General features: G+C 34.3%; 2 protein-coding genes and 1 long non-coding RNA gene across 3 annotated transcripts; 2 read left to right on the plus strand and 1 right to left on the minus strand.

Annotated features, from left to right (window-relative positions):
• Positions 1 to 2272: 2272 nt before the first annotated feature.
• LOC145039484 (serine carboxypeptidase-like 13) lies at positions 2273 to 8914 on the plus strand. Its single transcript, XM_078987538.1, has 14 exons — positions 2273 to 2424; positions 2605 to 2747; positions 6801 to 6874; positions 6980 to 7102; positions 7175 to 7277; positions 7368 to 7405; positions 7502 to 7603; positions 7685 to 7771; positions 7849 to 7923; positions 8039 to 8110; positions 8193 to 8341; positions 8428 to 8541; positions 8617 to 8671; positions 8819 to 8914. Exons 1-14 carry the CDS (start codon positions 2273 to 2275, stop codon positions 8912 to 8914), a joined length of 1383 nt encoding a protein of 460 aa, XP_078843664.1.
• Positions 8915 to 12161: 3247 nt separating this feature from the next.
• LOC145039485 (uncharacterized) lies at positions 12162 to 12671 on the plus strand. Its single transcript, XM_078987539.1, has one exon. It carries the CDS (start codon positions 12162 to 12164, stop codon positions 12669 to 12671), a length of 510 nt encoding a protein of 169 aa, XP_078843665.1.
• A 3432-nt stretch (positions 12672 to 16103) lies between these two features.
• Positions 16104 to 17097, minus strand: LOC145041605 (uncharacterized). Its single transcript, XR_013680305.1, has 2 exons — positions 16570 to 17097; positions 16104 to 16374 (listed from the first exon to the last, which is right to left on the minus strand). It is a non-coding gene; the product is annotated as an uncharacterized LOC145041605 (long non-coding RNA).
• Positions 17098 to 18306: the final 1209 nt, after the last annotated feature.

Here is an 18306-nt window from a genome sequence, read left to right on the forward strand (position 1 = left end):
CCGCTTTGTAGGGGACAAGTTCAAAGGCGTTGATTGGAGGGTTGTGCGCCTCTTTCTATCAGAGTACTTTCATTGGCTTCAACGGTAATGCCGTGAACATTTGCCTTGTTACTTGACCGTATCTTTTGTCTTGACGCCGGGAGCGTCTCTGGCGGGCGCGAGCCTTTCACCGGGGTGCCCTGCACTTAGGGGCGCTGAGCCCGCTTAGCTTGGCTTGGCCAGTACGCTATGTTCCTCGGCCGGGCGTGACTCTTCCGTGCTGGCTTAGGCACGTCATCACAACTTATATAACTAATATCAACTTGTTTTACGTCAAATTAAGATTTCATATGTCGAATTTCATTTGTATTGTGCAGTTCATCGCCACCGCCATGGCCCTGTTTTAATCTTTGTAGTCGGCAATACGTTAGTTTCAATCTCTATTACCGAACAATGATGGAGTAATCATTTTTTTTGTTTTTCCTTTAATTGTGAGTAATTTCTTTTAATTGTAATCAGAAACGTTTATATTGATCTTCATGAAAAATAGAACTTGAAAAGTTCAGTCATGCGTCTTTGAGAAAAAAATGCATCAACCAAATGCATACGATTTTTTTTAATCTATATAATAGGCCATACATTAGTTTCAATCTCTATAATTGCACAATGATTGAGTAATCATTTTGTTGGGTTTCCTTTTAATTGTGAGTAATCAGAAGTGTTTCTATTAATCTTCATGAAAAACGAGTTTCAAAAGTCCAGTCATGCTTCTGTGAAATAAATAAGAAAAAAAAAAAACAATGTATCAATCAAATGCAAGATTATTCTTAATTTATGTCATGAGCAGTACATTAGTTTCAATATTTGTAATTGAACAATGATTTAGTAATCAATTTGTTGGTTTTTCCTTTAATTGCAATTAATCAGAAGCTCAAACCATTTGCTAGAGTAATTTAATTTGTATGTTTGATGGTTCGGTCCCTGAATGTAATTCATCATTGCTCTCTCTCTCTCTCTCTCTCTCTCTCTCTCTCTCTCTCCCTCTCTCTCTCTCTCTCACAATGTGTTTTAAAATCGTGAAGGCAGCAGATCTCATAAGAACTATGCAGTCAAGCATGCCCGAGCGAGAGCAATTCAGGAATGGGCGATTCCTTGGGAAGTTTACGCGTCGGGAGCCCAAAGCGGACAATATTGTGATACGTGCTAGAGGGGGGTGTTGCATAAAGTGTTGAGAAGTGATATCCATGATTGCTTATGCAAAAACAACTCCTTTGTCATTATAGGCAACTTGAAGAGAATCCATAGAACTTTTGATCATCGATATTGGAGAAATCCAAATTGATATTCAATAACACTCGATTCCCTTTCAACAACCCACCACCCTATTATCTTATCCACAAATGGATTTCAAAGAAACCTCGATACTGAATAGATTCACTCTCGAAGAAATCTAGATTGATGATGTTCGAAAGGATACCACATACCAAACCCATTTAGAAGTTGATGCTTCCTCAAATATTATAGTATTTGACCAATTCAATTGGTGGGTGCTTTTAGTTATGTATCTTTGATTCAGATATTATCAATATCTGGGGTTTCTTTCTTTTGGAGAACATAAATAGTATTAAAGAGGAAATAGTTCTGATTGTGTTTTGATCCGCCTTGATCGATTTGTTTAAGATCTTAGAATTTGTGATAAATAAAATAAAATCAGCAACTTCCATGGTGAGGAAGAAGGATTATAACCAAAGTATTTTTGTGTTGTAGGTTGGATTTGCAGGTTTAGGGTGAGGAGAGAGAGAGAGAGAGAGAGAGAGAGAGAGAGAGAGAGAGAGAGAGAGAGAGAGAGAGAGAGAGAGAGAGATGGGTAGTTAATTTCTTTTTTATTTTTTTTTCAAATTAAAAAAGTATTAACATAAATATAAAAATGGAAAACAAAAGTTAAAAGGGAATAGCGGTTTTTTGGACAAAATTCACGAAGATTTCTTGATTTTGAACATTTTATGTAAGATAGAGTTTTTGGATATTATTCAAAGTTTTTTTAATACCACAAAAGACTTTTTGATCGTGATTTTAAGGTTAATGTGTATGTGTTGAAAAACACTTGGTAGAATTAATTTATGACTTATTATATTATGATTTTTGTCAAGTATTATTTTCTAAAAAATCCTTATAAGACGGATGTGATAATTTTAGTTAAACGGTTTAATATTTTCAAAAGAACCATGGTGGAAGACTTCTATTTATAGTAGCCAACTGTGGGATCACCCAAATTTCCAAGTGACAGGTAAAAATGGAGTATGTATCAAAGACCCTTTCCCTTTCCTCGCTCCTGCTCCTTCTTCTAACACTTGAATCGATCTTCATAACTCTATCGCATTCAAAATCAATCGTTAAAACCCTTCCTGGATATCCTGGTCAACTTCCATTCAAGCTCGAAACGGGGTATCGTCATCTCAACCTTTATGAAAAAACTGGTTTCATATCATATTGAAAATCATCGATTTACACTTCTTAGCTATAACAGAGGTTATTAGTTCATCGGAAAACATGGTGCTTTAGAGAAATTAACACAGATTCGTTCACGTTTTATTCTAATTAAAACATTGTTGTATTGTATGGAAGTTATGTGGGAATAGGAGAGAAGGAAGCACAGTTTTTCTACTACTTTGTTGAATCAGAACGAAATCCGGAAGAAGACCCGCTTTTGTTTTATCTCGCCGGAGGTCCTGGCTGTTCTGCTGTCATTACTTTCTTCTATCAAATCGGTATGATCTATTATGTTTTTGTTCATGCATAGGATTTTTTTTTTATTTTTTAATCTCAAAGAGACTAGGTATACCTGTTTATATATAGAAACCTTCATCTGCAACGTTAAATTCCAAAATAAACCGCCAAACAACAGTTGGACAGTTGCAGCGAGTTATCTTTACACATTTTTACACCATGCACCCTGTTTATATATACTTTATAGATATCAAACCTTGTAGTTTTTACTTAATATAATCCTTGATTGCTTTGGTGTTAATGAATAATTAAATGAAAACATATTTATAAATTCTTAAAAGACCTGCGGTAATAAAAACTAATTTATAAAATAAAGATTTTATATATTTAAATATCGATCTAATTTGAACGACAATAACATTAAGAGTTTAAGATATAATACTGAAATAACGATACTATATATCTTTAAAAAGGATCATAATTTGTAGTGATAAAAAATTAGAAATTATTATGACACTGCATACGAAGTAATGCATTCTTTATATTATGGTATAGTTTTATTTAAGTTGATTAGTGGGCTCCGCTCCCACCGCACGGTGCCATGCTGGCATCAATGCATGAGTAAGTGTCGACGCGTGGACGATGAAGTAAGTCCAGAAGCATACACTAATCAATTAATCATACAACTAGCTATAGATATTCTATTTGTAAGAAAAAAGAATACAATATTTCAGTTTTAGTTTGAAAACAATATAAGTTATAACCTTCTCTTTTGTATAATTAATAATTAATGACTTCTAAGACTGAATTTGAAACATCCCTCTTTCCAGATATGGCCCAAAATTATATAACTATTGTGAAGCTTTGTTTTCTACGGTCGTAATGTTTATTTCGATATTAATGATCGCTGTAATGATTATAAAATTTATAATTTTTTTTAACCGACGAGAAATTTATTAAGGCAAACGAGGCAAGGTGCCAGACAAGCCACAAACCAAAGTCTAATACATCATGCAGTATAGGGGGATAGGGGGATATACCACCTCTTGACTAAAAAACTACAAAGTACTAAAATGATTATTACACCAACTCACCCGATTACAATTCCCGATTTTGTCCCTATACTTGACCCAACCATAGATCAAAGTCATCGCATGGTACTCCGCGGTTGTTAAAGGTTTTGAAGGAACTTTATTGAATATCATGTTATTTGTTAAAGGTTTTGAAGGAACTTTATTGAATATCATGTTATTTCTCGCAAGTCAAATATACCAAACTACACCATATACTATGCTTATGAGTATTTTCCTCTTCTTAGGGCAATTACCCCATTGAGATGCAAAACTAATTGTTGGTGATTTTATCATCAAATATATTTTAGTGTAATGAAATTAACAAGTGTTTTAAGAATAATGTTTTAATTATAATATAAGTTAGGAGGTGCGGGAGTGCACACTTGTATTTACTAAATATTATTAGTACTGAACCCTAATCTATTGTGTCAAGTCGGGGTCCTTGTGAAAAGACATTACAAGGTCTGATTTGTAATTCTTAAAAGATAGAAACTGCTGTGACTTATCCGTTGATTGGATAAACCTGTGAAAACAACTATTGAAACACATAAGAAAACACAGAACGTTCTTTCACTTCATTTTCTTCAATTGTTCTGATTTTGTGCCTTAAATCGGAATTGCTGCATCATGAATTATCTCAAGTTTGGATTTCGTGATACCCAAGGAATATAGGGTCAAAATATCAAACACGGAAAATGTTAACGCGATTCCTGTTTATAATCCAGATTTCCAATAACTCTATTTCGTTTTCCCCAACACTAATAACATCCGCCACAGTACAGAAGCGCTGAATATCTACTCCACACCATTTCGATATCTATTTAAAGGTGTTGCGGGCAAACATATAATCCACTAACAAATGGTCTGTTGTTTCCTCCTGACTCGAGCACATTGAGCATATAGTTGAGTTGGTGTTTATTCCTCTATGAGATAAGGCATTAACAGTCAGAATTCGTCCAAAACAAGCTCTCCATATAAAGACAAACACTTTAACTGGAACCATGCTATTCCATTCCATTCTTTTTATGGATACATCAGTAATAACAGAATCGATTTGATCCCTACGGATATTCACTCTAAATACACCATCTGTAGCCAAAGAGAATTTCCACGAGTCCTTAACATTCAAGAAGGAAAATGAGTTAATAATTTCCTTAAGTACTTCAAGTTCCGCAATCTCAATCGGGGACGCGAAGGGGTCCTTTTCCAGTCCGCAGCAAAACCGTAATAGTTTCTCCGTTCATAAATATGTGCTGATTTACGCTTTTCAAGCTTGAAGAGGTTCGGGAATCGAATGGATAATGGTAACATGCCCAACCATGCTTCGTTCCAGAAGTTTGTGTTCTCCTCTGTATCACTAGGTTGGTTGTCACATTGTAAAAAAGATAATAAAATTGCTTATTTTTATAAAGTTGTCGATTTTGTTTAATGATTTCAAACTTTATTTATTATTTAAATTAGAAATTAAAACAAGGTATTGTAAATTTGACTACTTTTTTACAAAATAAGTGAGTTTGAAAAAAATATTTATAAAATAGGTCTACTTTCAAACATGTTTACTAAAAAGATATAATTATCAAAAATATTTATCAAAATAATATTTTTTTTGAACTTTTAAAAAAATTTCAGCTATTGTTTTAATATTTACCAAAACATTGTTTTCATATTTTTTTAATATGTTTAACTATTTTTCTTTAATTTTTACTGTTTTTTAAATATTCTTTTTTACATTTTCTTTAACTATTTGCTATTAACTTTTATAAATAAAAATAAAAATTCTAAACATATTATTCTGTAAATACTCTAAATTTGGAAGCAATTTTCTAGATGACGATTGTAGCCAATACGCTTCATGAGGAAGCAATTTTCTAGATGACGATTGTAGCCAATACGCTTCATGACTTATATGAAATTAGCATGACTCGTATTAGGTAATAGTAATTTATTGTTCATTTCCTCTTCTAGAATAACAGATTTGTGATTTCTACATAAAAAATTACAGACTAAGTTATCACATTCAAAATAAGTAGAAACATGTAAATAATGTAAAACACAAATGTTTATACCTAGACGCCATGTGTATCGAATTTGAACATTGTTTTCAATCTCTAAATATAGATCAATGTTACTTACTTCTTGATGGAGACCAAGCACATAAAACATGATTCTAACATCATCATTATCTTTGGTAAGAAGAGGGATGTATTTTACAAGATTTCCAATACCTACGGATGGATATCTGCAAGTTAAGTTGATGTGGTGGCGGTGTTTTTCAAAAGATGTAGCATCGATTGCTTTTTTGGAGTTTTACTATAATTTATAGCATATTGACCATCATGAATTGTCCTACCCTAATAACAAAACTCTGTAACAACATCCATCTAGCAAATAGGAACAAAACAAAAAATCAATTACAATGCATAAAATCTGAATGTTGTAGCAAATCACAATAGGGCTGAAGCAAATGAAGTAAATCACAAAGCTGGTGCAAATGAAGACTTATAGGAAATTGGGCTTGTTTTTCGTCTGCTGGTGGGAATCGAGGAATAATTTTCCAATAAGTTAGGGTTTTCTTGGTGCAGCAAGGATGGAGGCAGACTTGTCAATGTCTTCTATGCTCGTAGCGGACTTTTTGGTGTCTGTTGTGGTTGGAATCCGACTATCCGACGTCGGATGTGGTCGAAAGAGAAGAAGATGATTGTCGCGATCTCAAAGACGTCATATGTTGTGTGTGTCTTTCAAGGGTCTTATTCTATTTGTTTTGTTTTGGTTTTTTCGAATTTGAATTGGTATTACATTTAAACCCTAAATGGTAAATATTTTTAAAATATACTTTTTTGGTAAATAAGTTTATAAAACATTCCATTTTGGTAAAAATATTCTACATTTAACCCTATAAAAATGAGAATGTGTTTTATTGAAATTGTCAATCTGTTAATGAATTACTTTTTCTGCAAGTCCGCTAACACTTAGTTTCAACTTTGACTTTTTTTTTTTTTCTAATGAATTACTTTCTTGTAGGTCCACTTAGTTTTAACTTTGCCAATGCTCCGGAGAATATAACAGTCACATTAAATCCAAACTCATGGACTAAGGTTAATAAAGTTTCACCACATTGCCATTATATTATTATATATTGAATCTGAGTAAGAATTTATGTTTATATATTGGCTAAAATTTGTAGGGTTGGTTTGTTGTAGATAGCTAATATCATATTTGTTGATATGCCTGCGGGTGTCGGATTCTCATATGCCATGACAAAAGAAGCATCAATCAGTAGTGATAGCATTTTGGTCAAGCAAGCTAACGATTTTATTCGGAAGGTATATCTTATTTTAATCTAAAATTGATTTTAAGTCTTTCAATCTTATATGTTCAGGGTTGATATCCAACAGTTTCTTATCGACCATCGTAAGTTTTTAAAAAACCCATTGTACATAGCGGGAACTTCTTACATGGGAATTATAACGCCTATCATTACTTTGGAAGTGTACAAAGGTACATGATTCTCTTTGGTGATATATCGATTTTCTATTTCACATCATGCGTAAAAAGGGTTGTGACATGTTGAAAAAATATTGTTTGTAGAAAATGAACGAGGTGATCAACCTTCATTGAATATTCAAGTATATTATCCATGAAATCTCATGAAATTTAAAGCTTTATATTTTAATTTAATTTGAAGATACAAAATAATCTTTTTTTTTTGAATTGGCACATAGGGTTACATTCTTTGCAGTCCTCTCACCCATAAGTTCATGGATTTCAATTCTAGATTTGAATATGCTCATCGTATGGCACTTATATCTGATGACATTTATAAGGTAATTTTTAGACATTTGTAAGAATTACTATGAAATTATGAATTATATTTGTATAATAGTGATAATAATTTGATTTTGTAGGCTGCAATAGGAAATTGTGGTGGTAATTATGTGAACACGAATATTGTCAATTCGATATGCAGAGATAGTCTTCAAAGATACATGGAGGTATGTTGACTAAATTGATTTTATAAAACCATGTTGATTTCATAAAACATGTAGCCATCTAATTTTAGGAATTGTAGTGCACAAGTGGACTAAATATGGAAAATATATTGGATCCGTTTTGTAATAAATCAGATGTGAAGCCATATTGTCAAGTAATGTATCTCTCTCCTTTGTCTATACAAGAACTTATACTTCCATGGTTGATCTTGAGTCATAGGAATTTGATTCCTAAAACTAATGATATTCATATTCTCGCTGCTCTTTTAGGAGAACTATTACAATTTTGGAGAAGATTGGATGAATGATGAGGTTGTGCAACAAGCCCTTAAAGTTCGCAAGGTGTGTTATTTATATATTGTTTGAAGGAGGTATAAGTTAGGGATTATATATAATCAAAACTTGTTCAATAATTTATGTTCAGGGAACGATTCAAAAATGGGAGTTATTCAACATGACGATGCATTACTTTGAAGGAAAAAATGATACATTTTGTTATGCTTATGATATCTTTAGTAGTTTTGCGTACCACAAGAAACTTGTTAGTAAAAGTTGTCGAGCTTTGATCTTTAGGTAACATAACAATATTCTCAACCTTTTTGTTCCCTAACTAGACCATAGTGAAAGATTATGCATAACATAAGGCATTTTATTGACAGTGGTGATCATGATATGACATTTCCATATGTGGGAATCGAGCAATGGATAGTTGCTCTTAATCTAGAAATTGATAGCCCATGGAAGCCGTTCTATGTTAACAATCAAGTCGGAGGGTGAGAATCGACTTTATTTATTTGCGTATTTTATAATTTAGTTATATGTTTACTAATCTCATTGTTTTATTCCAGATATGAAATGGCATATGCACAAAAAGAATTCTCCTTGGCATTTGCCACTGTTAAAGTAAGATACACATTATTGTCATCATCGATATTTTAAATAAAACAATCATTATGCTTTTGCATGTTTAATTCCTTCGTATTTTATATTCATAATCAAGTAAGTCTATCTTGAATGTGTATTTTAGTTCTTTGATTTATATACTTGCAGGGTGCCGGTCATTCAGTGGCACAATACAAGCCAAAAGAAGCTATGGCTTTAGCTGAGAGGTGGCTTGCTTCGAAAACTTACTCAAGCTCAATGTAGATATGATGCATATTGTATTAATCTTATGATCAATGTTTGTAAAATCTTGATTTTTGTATCTTTTGATGTTGCAACCAAAAGAGAATGATTAACTGAAGTTAACAAGGATTCAGTTTATTATTATATTTATTCCTTGTAGGATATTGCTTATGACATTTGTAGGCTCGAGCCTTAATTTAACAACTTATCTAAAACTCGAACATTGATCAAGATGAATGCAAAATAGCAATAAGGTTCCAAAACTATACAAACGACAAAAATATCAACTAAATGTGTTTCTAATTCTTAAAGTGTTTATAAAACTCTAAATATGAACCGATTGTAATTTACTAAAACTATTATTGAACCGCAAGTGTAAACCAATGATCTTATAAGGTTTGATCGAATATGGTGAACAAAATTCCACAAGAAATTAACATTTTGAGAGGACAAAAATCATGGAAAATAGTCATAAAGTCATCCAAAAAATCTTCATATTGTTGGTGATTATAATGTGCTGGTCATTTATTGTAATTCGAACTTATACGACTATTAAATGGGACTAAAACCATGATCCAATATAAGTTAGGTGGTGCAAAATCCACACTTTGTACAATGCAAGTTTGATCCCTACCATGAAAAACAATATGGTTTAGGAGGGGGAACCCTTGAGATGATCATGCTAACGATTAATGAGAGTAAAAGACAGCATCCTGAAATTTTAAGTGTATTGGATCAAAAGTGTGTCCAAAAAATGAAAAAAGAAAAATAGAGGAATAAGAGAAAATTGAAAGTTTTAGGACTTGAGAGGGGGAGTCCAAGATGTTGGACAACCCAAGCTACCTGGTAACCCAAGTTGCATGACCACGTTACTTTGGGCTACCTAAGTAGCCATGGACACCCAATCACACTTTTCCTTACACAAACAATTTTTTATTATTTATTTTATCTAAAACATTATTTCATTAATCTTATCTAATTTTTGGATAGACAAACTCTACAAATGGTCAATTTGGTTTCCTCAAAATTGTCACTTTAAGATTTGGACTAGCACCAGAGGTCCAAACTTTTTATTTTTTCGTGAGTTTGATCAAGTTTTCCATAAACTTTTTTCATAATGACTATTTTACCCTTATTTTTTTCTTTTTCAGTTTTTTTTACTATTTAAATACTTTTTTTGATTAAAAGAAAAAATAAAAAAGAAAATTTGCATTTTCTATTTATTTTTATAATTTATAATAACAAAATAAAAAAATAAAATGAAATATCTCTCTCTCTCTCTCTCTCTCCAACACCACACACTACCGTTATACCTCCCACATTGGATCGAAAACCACTCCACCAACATACCTCAGACCTTCCTCACTCCCTTCCATCCTTTTTCTCATCACCCCACTGCCACCTTCTGCCATCGTGTACCACCACTTCACAACCCCTTATCCTTTCTTCTGGTGATACAACAGCCCCCAAGCAACCCTCCAACTTGCTGCCCTACCTCTTCCATCTTCCCCTTCGATGACCACTGCCGACATAAGCAAAAAGAAGCAACCGCTAGGCTGTCGGGCAACCTCCTGCCACCGTAGAGTTGCTCTTGGTCACCACCATCAACCACCTCTGTTATGTTGCTGTTGCTGCTACTACGTAAGTCCCCATCGCCATTTTTTTTTGTGTGAATCGCAAAGGGCCAAACCGAGGAATCAAATGACCCGTCATTTTTTTTCTTTCATCATCTCCACCGGAGAGGATGTTCAGTTCCCGTTATCCGAATTTCGAGTTGCAGGTACGCTATCATTTTTGATCCAATTGATGGTTTTCGAGCCCTAATCACACCTAAATCGAAGTTGTCGGGGGCAAGCTTCAATATCTGGTAAAATCACACCACAAAGAGAGGGTAATTCGAACCCTAGAATGTAGAATGCTTTAATGGAGAAAGATGAAGGGCGCATTGCTTCTATCTGTTCGTTGAACATAGTCCTAAACCCTGTAGATTCTTGCAGTAGGATTCAAATCGGAGAAAATCAAAAGAACAGAAAAAAAATTAAGGATTTGGGGCATTTTGATTTTTCATCGTATCTATCAGCCACCATGTGGGTTTGATTATGGATTTTAGGGTTTTTGGGAGGGATAGTTAGAGAAGATGAACATGGTGATTGTTCTGTACTCTTTGCGTCCACAGAGAGAGAGATTCCTTTTTTATTGTTCTTTTAATCAAAAAAAACATTTAAATAAATAAAAAATAGAAAAAGTAAGTACCAATGGTAAATCCGTCATTTTAAATAAGTTAAATTGGATCAAAATCTTTAAACCTATGGTCTATTCAAAACTTTTTTGGACTAAAATAACAATTTTAAACAAACAACATGAACCATCTGTACAGCAGTTTAGTCTTTTGGATAATAAGTATATATACTTATAATTTTGGATCTCTTAGAAGATCCTAGCCAATCCTACCAAAAGAATAATATACTGATTTGCTTTTGTTCTCGATATAAAAGTTCCTATGGTGGATTATCCCATATTAAATTTTGTGATACTAAGTCATAGAGTCAAAATATAAATTACATAAAGTAAACTTTATATGATCCTTCAAATCCCAATAACCTTAGTGATTATTAAATATGACCATGTTTCCTCTCTAATTTCTAAGAAGACAGTTGTCATCGTAAAAATCACACATCTTGAAATCACCAACGTTAAATGTATGTATTGCCATCAAATGTTGTCACAGTTAAAAGTACGAAGCTAAATGATAAAGGCATTCAAGTGAAAAAAATGAAGCTCAAGGACTTATATAAATAAAAAGTGAGAATATGAAGCCAAATGACAAAGAAATTCAGGTTTGGGAAATCACTAAATGAAAATAAATTATGGCAATTGATAAAGAATCAACAAAAAAAAAAAAAAATACGAGCATTTTAAACGAACATGACAAATAAAGGTAAAAGGGAGATGTCATGACCACATCTCATAGTTTGAGGATACTTGATGGACCTCTTATTATCAATGAAATATGTTCTTGAGAAAAAAACAAAAAAGATGTTTCTAATAAAGGTGCATTTCAACAAGACAATTGACTCGATCAATTGGGTATATATTGACTCAGTGTGTCAAATGGGGTTTGGAATTAAATGGAGAAGTTGGAACTCAGGGTGTTTTGCGTTTGCCCGTGCCTTGGTGTTGTTGAATGTTCTACTACAAAGGAATTCACCCTTTCTACAGGAGTCCGTTAAGGAGAGACCCACTCTTCCCGTTCCTCTTTACAATAGCAATGGAATGTCTAAATATTGCCATGAAGGATGCTTGCGATAAAGATCTATTCCATGGAATTAACATCCCGAAGAGTAATACTAGCCTTTCTCACCTCTTCTACGTCGATGATGCGATTTTTGTTGGTGAATGGACGAGAGGAAATCTTAAAAACTTGGCTATAATTATTCGTTGTTTCCTTGCTTCTTCCCGTTTAAAAGTAAACTTCTTTAAGTCAAAGGTGTTTGGAATTGGTGTATCCGATCGTGAACTGACATCTAGCGCTAGTATACTTGGATGCGACGTAGGAGCTTTTCCTTTCACCTACTTGGAGGTCCCGGTCGGAGCTAATATGAACCTCATTAAAAATTGGAAACCTATTATTGATCGTATTCAAACTAGGCTTTCTTCTTGGACAGAAAATACTCTATCTATCGGCGGACTTCTCACCCTTGTGAAGTCGGTAATGGGAAGCTTTCCACTTTATTTCTTTTCCATATTTAAATCACTTATTGGAGTGATTGAATCGTAGGAGAAAACACGAAGGAGATTCTTGTAGGGTGGAAATGAGGAAAAAAATAAAATCCATTAGGTAGCTTTGACAAACATACAAGCTAAAAAAGAAAATGGAGGCCTTGGTGTGGGATCACTACGTATCCTAAATTGTGCACTTATAATGAAATGGATCTTGAGGCTAAAAGGTCCCCAGAACTCGATATTGAAATCTGTCATTATGGGAATACATAACATCCATAGGAAGCCATTGTCATCGTTATCTAAAAACAATTTAAACGGGGTATGTGGTAACATTGTTAAGGTAACGGGAGATATAGATTCACTTGGGATTGCTCTGAGTAATATGTTTTCTGTGAATGTAGGTAATGGAGAACACACTTGCTTTTGGACAGATGTATGGTTTAGAAGCTCAACACTCTCCAATAGATTCCCATACCTATTTGCTTCGGAGAAACATAAATCTGCCTATATAGCGGAAAGGAATTACATTGATCATATCAATGCGGCCTGGAAAAGAAAGTCTTCAACTATGATCGAGGTTGATGAACTCTACCAAATTCACTTGATTATCAACTCAACAGAACCTTCCATACAAAATATCATATCTCTCATAAACTCTTTCAATCCACCAACGAAACATGTCTTCATATCAAGCAAAAAATACCCCAAGAACCAACAAAAAGAAATCTTCAAACCTTCCATCACTACACCTTCCACCTCCAAACACTCAATCACCAAACCTTCCACCCCAAACCTTCCATCACCACCAAGTTATCGACCATCATTTGATGTCACACCCCCAAACCAGAACGACGGAAATGTTTGGGGGCGGAGGACGTCATATTCAGTATCATAACAATTGAATAGTAAAGAAAGTACACACAACCATAATATAAATATTTGAAAAGTTTACATGATTGTATGTATTACATGTTTGAATATCAAATACTATATGGTGATCCAAAATATGTTACTAACGCTAGCGCGTTAATCTTCAAAAGTAGTTGGTACCTGGCTTAGTGATTTCCTGAGAATACAAGTTATTTCAAGAAAAAGTGTCAACAATTAAGTTGGTGAGTTCATAAGTAGTGTTTTGAGAAAATGTATGCCATTCGAAAGTTCGTGTTTGTTTTCCAGAAAATCCTTGATTTTCTTATAGATGTATGCAATGAGTATGAAAGATCGTTGTATGAATTGTAAATAGTTGAACCAGGAAAATCCCTTATTTTCCAATTGTGAATAGCAGTCTTAAATGTCCAAGACCATAAAATGTAAGCAACTATAATATGCTTAAAAAGATAGAGGTATAGTTTTATATAATAAAACTATATGAAGATCGAGCTTGAAAAATATGAAAAATAACATTAATAGTTACTTTCCACCGAAATCATAATACCATAATAATTGTCTATCCGGTGAGTTATTATAACCATACTATCATAGTTTTGCATGTGGCGACGTTCTTCAGGCGTCGAGATGTTATGACACTTGTCACCCAAAGGACTGTAGCTAACAGTCAGGATGTGGGATCATTAGTATCGTATAGATCTATACACACTTATCACGTTCTCCAAATGGGAGATTCTGGTTATAAACAGGACTTTTGTTGGTACCTTTAACAAAAGGTAGAGTGAAGGCGAATCGTCTCACGAATTCTCAACTAAGTCGCGTATTGAATATGATGAGTTTGTATGCAATGATTATCATTTTTAACAATGTTAACAAAGGCATAATTTGTGTTTTCTTGAATGCATAAAATAGTTTAAGAAGAGTGGTTATCCTTGATATAATGCATTTGTATAGATGAGATTCATAATAGTATGGTTTTGTTTCATCCTATAAGGATAAGACCATGTAAAATGTGTTTTGCAAGCTTAACAATTCCATTTTTATAGATAAGATAATCACATGCAAAGCATAGCAAAAGTTTCCATATTTGCACTCGGAATTAACCGAGTGTTTACTTGTATTCTCCCCCGTAATATGTTCAAAATATTTATAAAACATTTAAAAGCGTAGAAATGGGGGTATGAACTCACTTGGTAGATGTGATGGTTTGAAGAAGACAAGGCTTGACTCATGCAACACTTCGACTAGAAAGAAGTCGATTTCTCGGGAATCTCGGGGGCATCGAGACTCACATCGTGTTCCAGGAGTGTTATCGGGGCTTCGGGGTGGTTTAGAGGGGCTTAATAGAGAGTAGAAGGAGGAGAGTGAAGAGAATTGAGCAACTAAACTCGGAACCCCTTGGGTTCTATTTATAGGCTGATTTTTGGGTCTCACGTTGTGAGCATAGGCTTGCTCACGTCGTGAGGTCGATCTTATCCTCTTCCATGGACGAGACGTCTGCTGCCAGATCTGGAACCCATCAGTCACAGGCTCACGTCGTGGGCTGCCTGACAGCCTCAAATTTCATGTCCTAAACTTGTAAAATCCATAAATTTCACGTACGAGCTCTGATTTCGACGTTCTTTATATCCACACGTAGGTGAGAAAATGCTCTACAACTTTCGTTCAGACTTCATCGACTAATTTTGAACTTATTTTTAATAATATATTTTAACAGACCGAGACTGGAAGAGTCCGTTAAAAATTCATAACTCCTCCATCTGATGTCCGTTGTTGTCTGTCTTTTTGCCGTTGCGATACTCTTATTGTGATCTTAAACTTTCGTTTAGGTTGCTTTGGCTAAAAATCGTTTGATCTCTATTTCATGTTTTTAGCTATCTACCATTATCCCGAAACTTCGAAAAATCATAACTTCCTCATACAAAGTCAGATTTGGGCGTTCTTTTTATGTATGTTCACGATTTAATGATGTCTACTACTTTTATTTGGATACCTAAGGCTAATAAGTATTTTATTGAAATTTCTCGTTTTAGACTTAACAGTGTTTTACCGGTATTGTTACGGATCTTTAAATAATCATAACTTCTTCGTTATAACTCGGATTTTTGTGTTCTTTATATTTTTGGAAACCTTGTTACGATATATACTACATAGTATACTCAAACTGAGCTTTTTGAACATTTCATTGTTGATGCTATTTTATTATTTTACAAAGAGATTACAAAAATTGACTTTTAGTCATTATAATGATCTGAAATAATGGGTTGTTACATTTGATCAATCAATTCACTCTCCCGCTAGCTTCTACTTTCCTACAATGGCTCTGCAAATGTTTCCATTTAATATGTTCTCTTCTCAACCGATGAGATTTTACTACAACCAATCTTAACCAACACCTCGTCCGAATGTGGATGTTGATCCGTTTGAAGTGGTTCAAGAAACTCAATTCTTATCTCAACCCCAACCGCAAACTAACTTTCAATCCCAACCACACCGCCTACTCGACGAGTTAACCAATTCTTTTTTGATTTAATATGTATTATATTTATTTTAAAAACATAAATAGGCATAATAGAGCGTGAATAGCTATAAAAATAAATAAACAAAACAAAAGATGTCATTACCTTTAACCTCTTACACCTTCATAATAAAGTATTTGTTTACGAATTGAAAATTGCAAGATAAAACTTTTGCAAATAATAATCAAGAAAGAAGCAGTTTGGGCACCAAAAACCAGAAATAGATAAATTTGTCTTGGATGTGTACTTAAGTTTGGCAATGAAGGTAGTGAATAGAACGGGGGACTCGCCATTAACAACTTAATTGGTGAAACTATTGGATGGAGCCATCAAAATAAGTCGATATCCATCCTATAACATAACCACAACAGTTCAATATAATCAAATATAGAAAGAAATGTGATACAAATTCTAAAACTTAGTTGTATTAACGCACGAATAAACCAAAATTAGATAATGAAAAAGCTCAAACCAGGTTCAAACCCAAAATAAATGTGAGACCTTGAAGAAGAAAAGGTTGAAGCTTTTTTGAACATCACTTCTCACCTGTTTACTAGGTTTTCCATGGTGGGTCTGTTTCTATTTCTTGAGATAGGGGTAGTATCAGACTTCTTGAAAGCATATGCCAGCATCGTTTTCCATGGTGGGTTTGTTTCTTGGATTGTGTTACAAAAAATGGAAAAGGAAGGGAAGCGAGAGATGAGATAGGGGTGAGGAGACAAATAAGATTATAGAGCGCATACATGGAAGCCGACTATCTCCAAATCAAAGCTTGGAAGCAGATGAGTACTTGTATGCCTTCCCTTTCAACAAAAATGATTCGATGGAGGATGGGGGAACAACGATATATAGTGGAATGGTAAACAATAAAAAGCCCTAATTTTTAGCTTAAATTTTCAGGGTGGTTCTTCAATTGAAATGCCGATTTTTATTGAGATAGGGGCAGTGTAGGAGGTGGTGAGGTTTTTTTGAAGTCCTTTGATGGCTGGATCAGGACATGGGAGGGATGAGAACATAAAGGGAGATCGAGAGAGATAGAATAAATGAAATAAAATCAGTGAATGTCGATGATCAATGTCGTAAGGAATGGAAGGAAAGAAAATATCTACCATAATTATAATTATACGCTTAATGAATAAAGCAGTTACCATAATAATAGGATTGAATTTAAATTAAACCAATTTATTTATTTTTCAATCTACCAAACTACCCTTATATATTTAATTAAATAATTAAATGTTAATAATTAAAATGATTGGTCCATAATTATCTTTAAATCCACACAATAAATAGTTAAAATAAATGAACACACATCTCTCTCTCTCTCTCTCTCTCTCTCTCTCTCTCTCTGTAACACCCCAAGTTCAGAAGTGCAAGTTCAGGGTGCTTGGTGTAATAAAGGAGGGATCGACTCGGCGAGTCGAGTCGCGTTTCTGGTCACACGTTAAGTGACCAACTCGGCGAGTCGGAGGCTGGACTCTGCGAGTTGGTGCTGGAATGAGAAAAACCTAATCCGGAGTTTGTGCTATATATAAAGAACATACTACCCTCTCTACACTCCCTTTGAGTCCCAGAAACCCTAATAGCCGTGAGTTAGAGCTTGGAGAGTGTTTGGAGCTTTGAGAAGTGAATTTGGTGGAGGAGACTTGAAGAGCAAGAGGCAACCATCAAGGATATCGTGTGGATCCAGAACCCACTCCAGTTTGGGACACATTTGTGAGGTATTAAGCTGTTACCTTGACCTTTTCTTCTAGAATCATTCATATGTGGAGGCTAGGGTTTTCCTTGGTTAAGGGAATTGTTTTAGAAGCTAGATCTGAAGCTGAAACTTCAGATCTGAACCTCTTTTGAGTCATAAGTTCATAAAGTTTCAGTCCTTAGATGATTGGTGAAGCCCCTTTTGTCTAAAACCCAAGCCCTAATGTGTTTTGAGTTTATATATTCTTGGAATCACATAAAGTTTGCAACTTTACGTGAGGAATAGCTTGTAGAAGGATAGATCTGGATTGGAGCCCCAACATGGATTAAAAAGCCACTTCATGAGTTAAGAGCTGAAGATACTCGGCGAGTCGCATGGGTGGACTCGGCGAGTTGGATGAAGATAGGCAGGAACTTGACGAGTTGGAAGAACAACTCGGCGAGTCTGATGAATGTTGCCTTGGACTCGGCGAGTCTGGTCGAGGAATCCTAACCTTTTCTGGTTAAGTCGTGAATCAGTGAGTCGAAGGATGACTGGGTGGGTTGAGCATGAAGGGACTCAGATTTCATGGGACTCGACCAGTC

This window comes from Lactuca saligna, chromosome 4, assembly GCF_052625555.1.
Source record: "Lactuca saligna cultivar CGN05327 chromosome 4, ASM5262555v1, whole genome shotgun sequence".
In the NCBI taxonomy this organism is placed as follows: Eukaryota; Viridiplantae; Streptophyta; class Magnoliopsida; order Asterales; family Asteraceae; genus Lactuca; species Lactuca saligna.

Coding starts and splice junctions, on each gene's coding strand:
- LOC145039484 (XM_078987538.1), top strand. CDS start 2,273: ATGGAGTATGTATCAAAGACCCTTTCCCTTTCCTCGCTCCTGCTCCTT. Junction 7,772..7,848: donor GTCTTCAAAGATACATGGAG/GTATGTTGACTA, acceptor TAGGAATTGTAG/TGCACAAGTGGACTAAATAT. Junction 8,342..8,427: donor TGTCGAGCTTTGATCTTTAG/GTAACATAACAA, acceptor TTTTATTGACAG/TGGTGATCATGATATGACAT.
- LOC145039485 (XM_078987539.1), top strand. CDS start 12,162: ATGGAATGTCTAAATATTGCCATGAAGGATGCTTGCGATAAAGATCTA.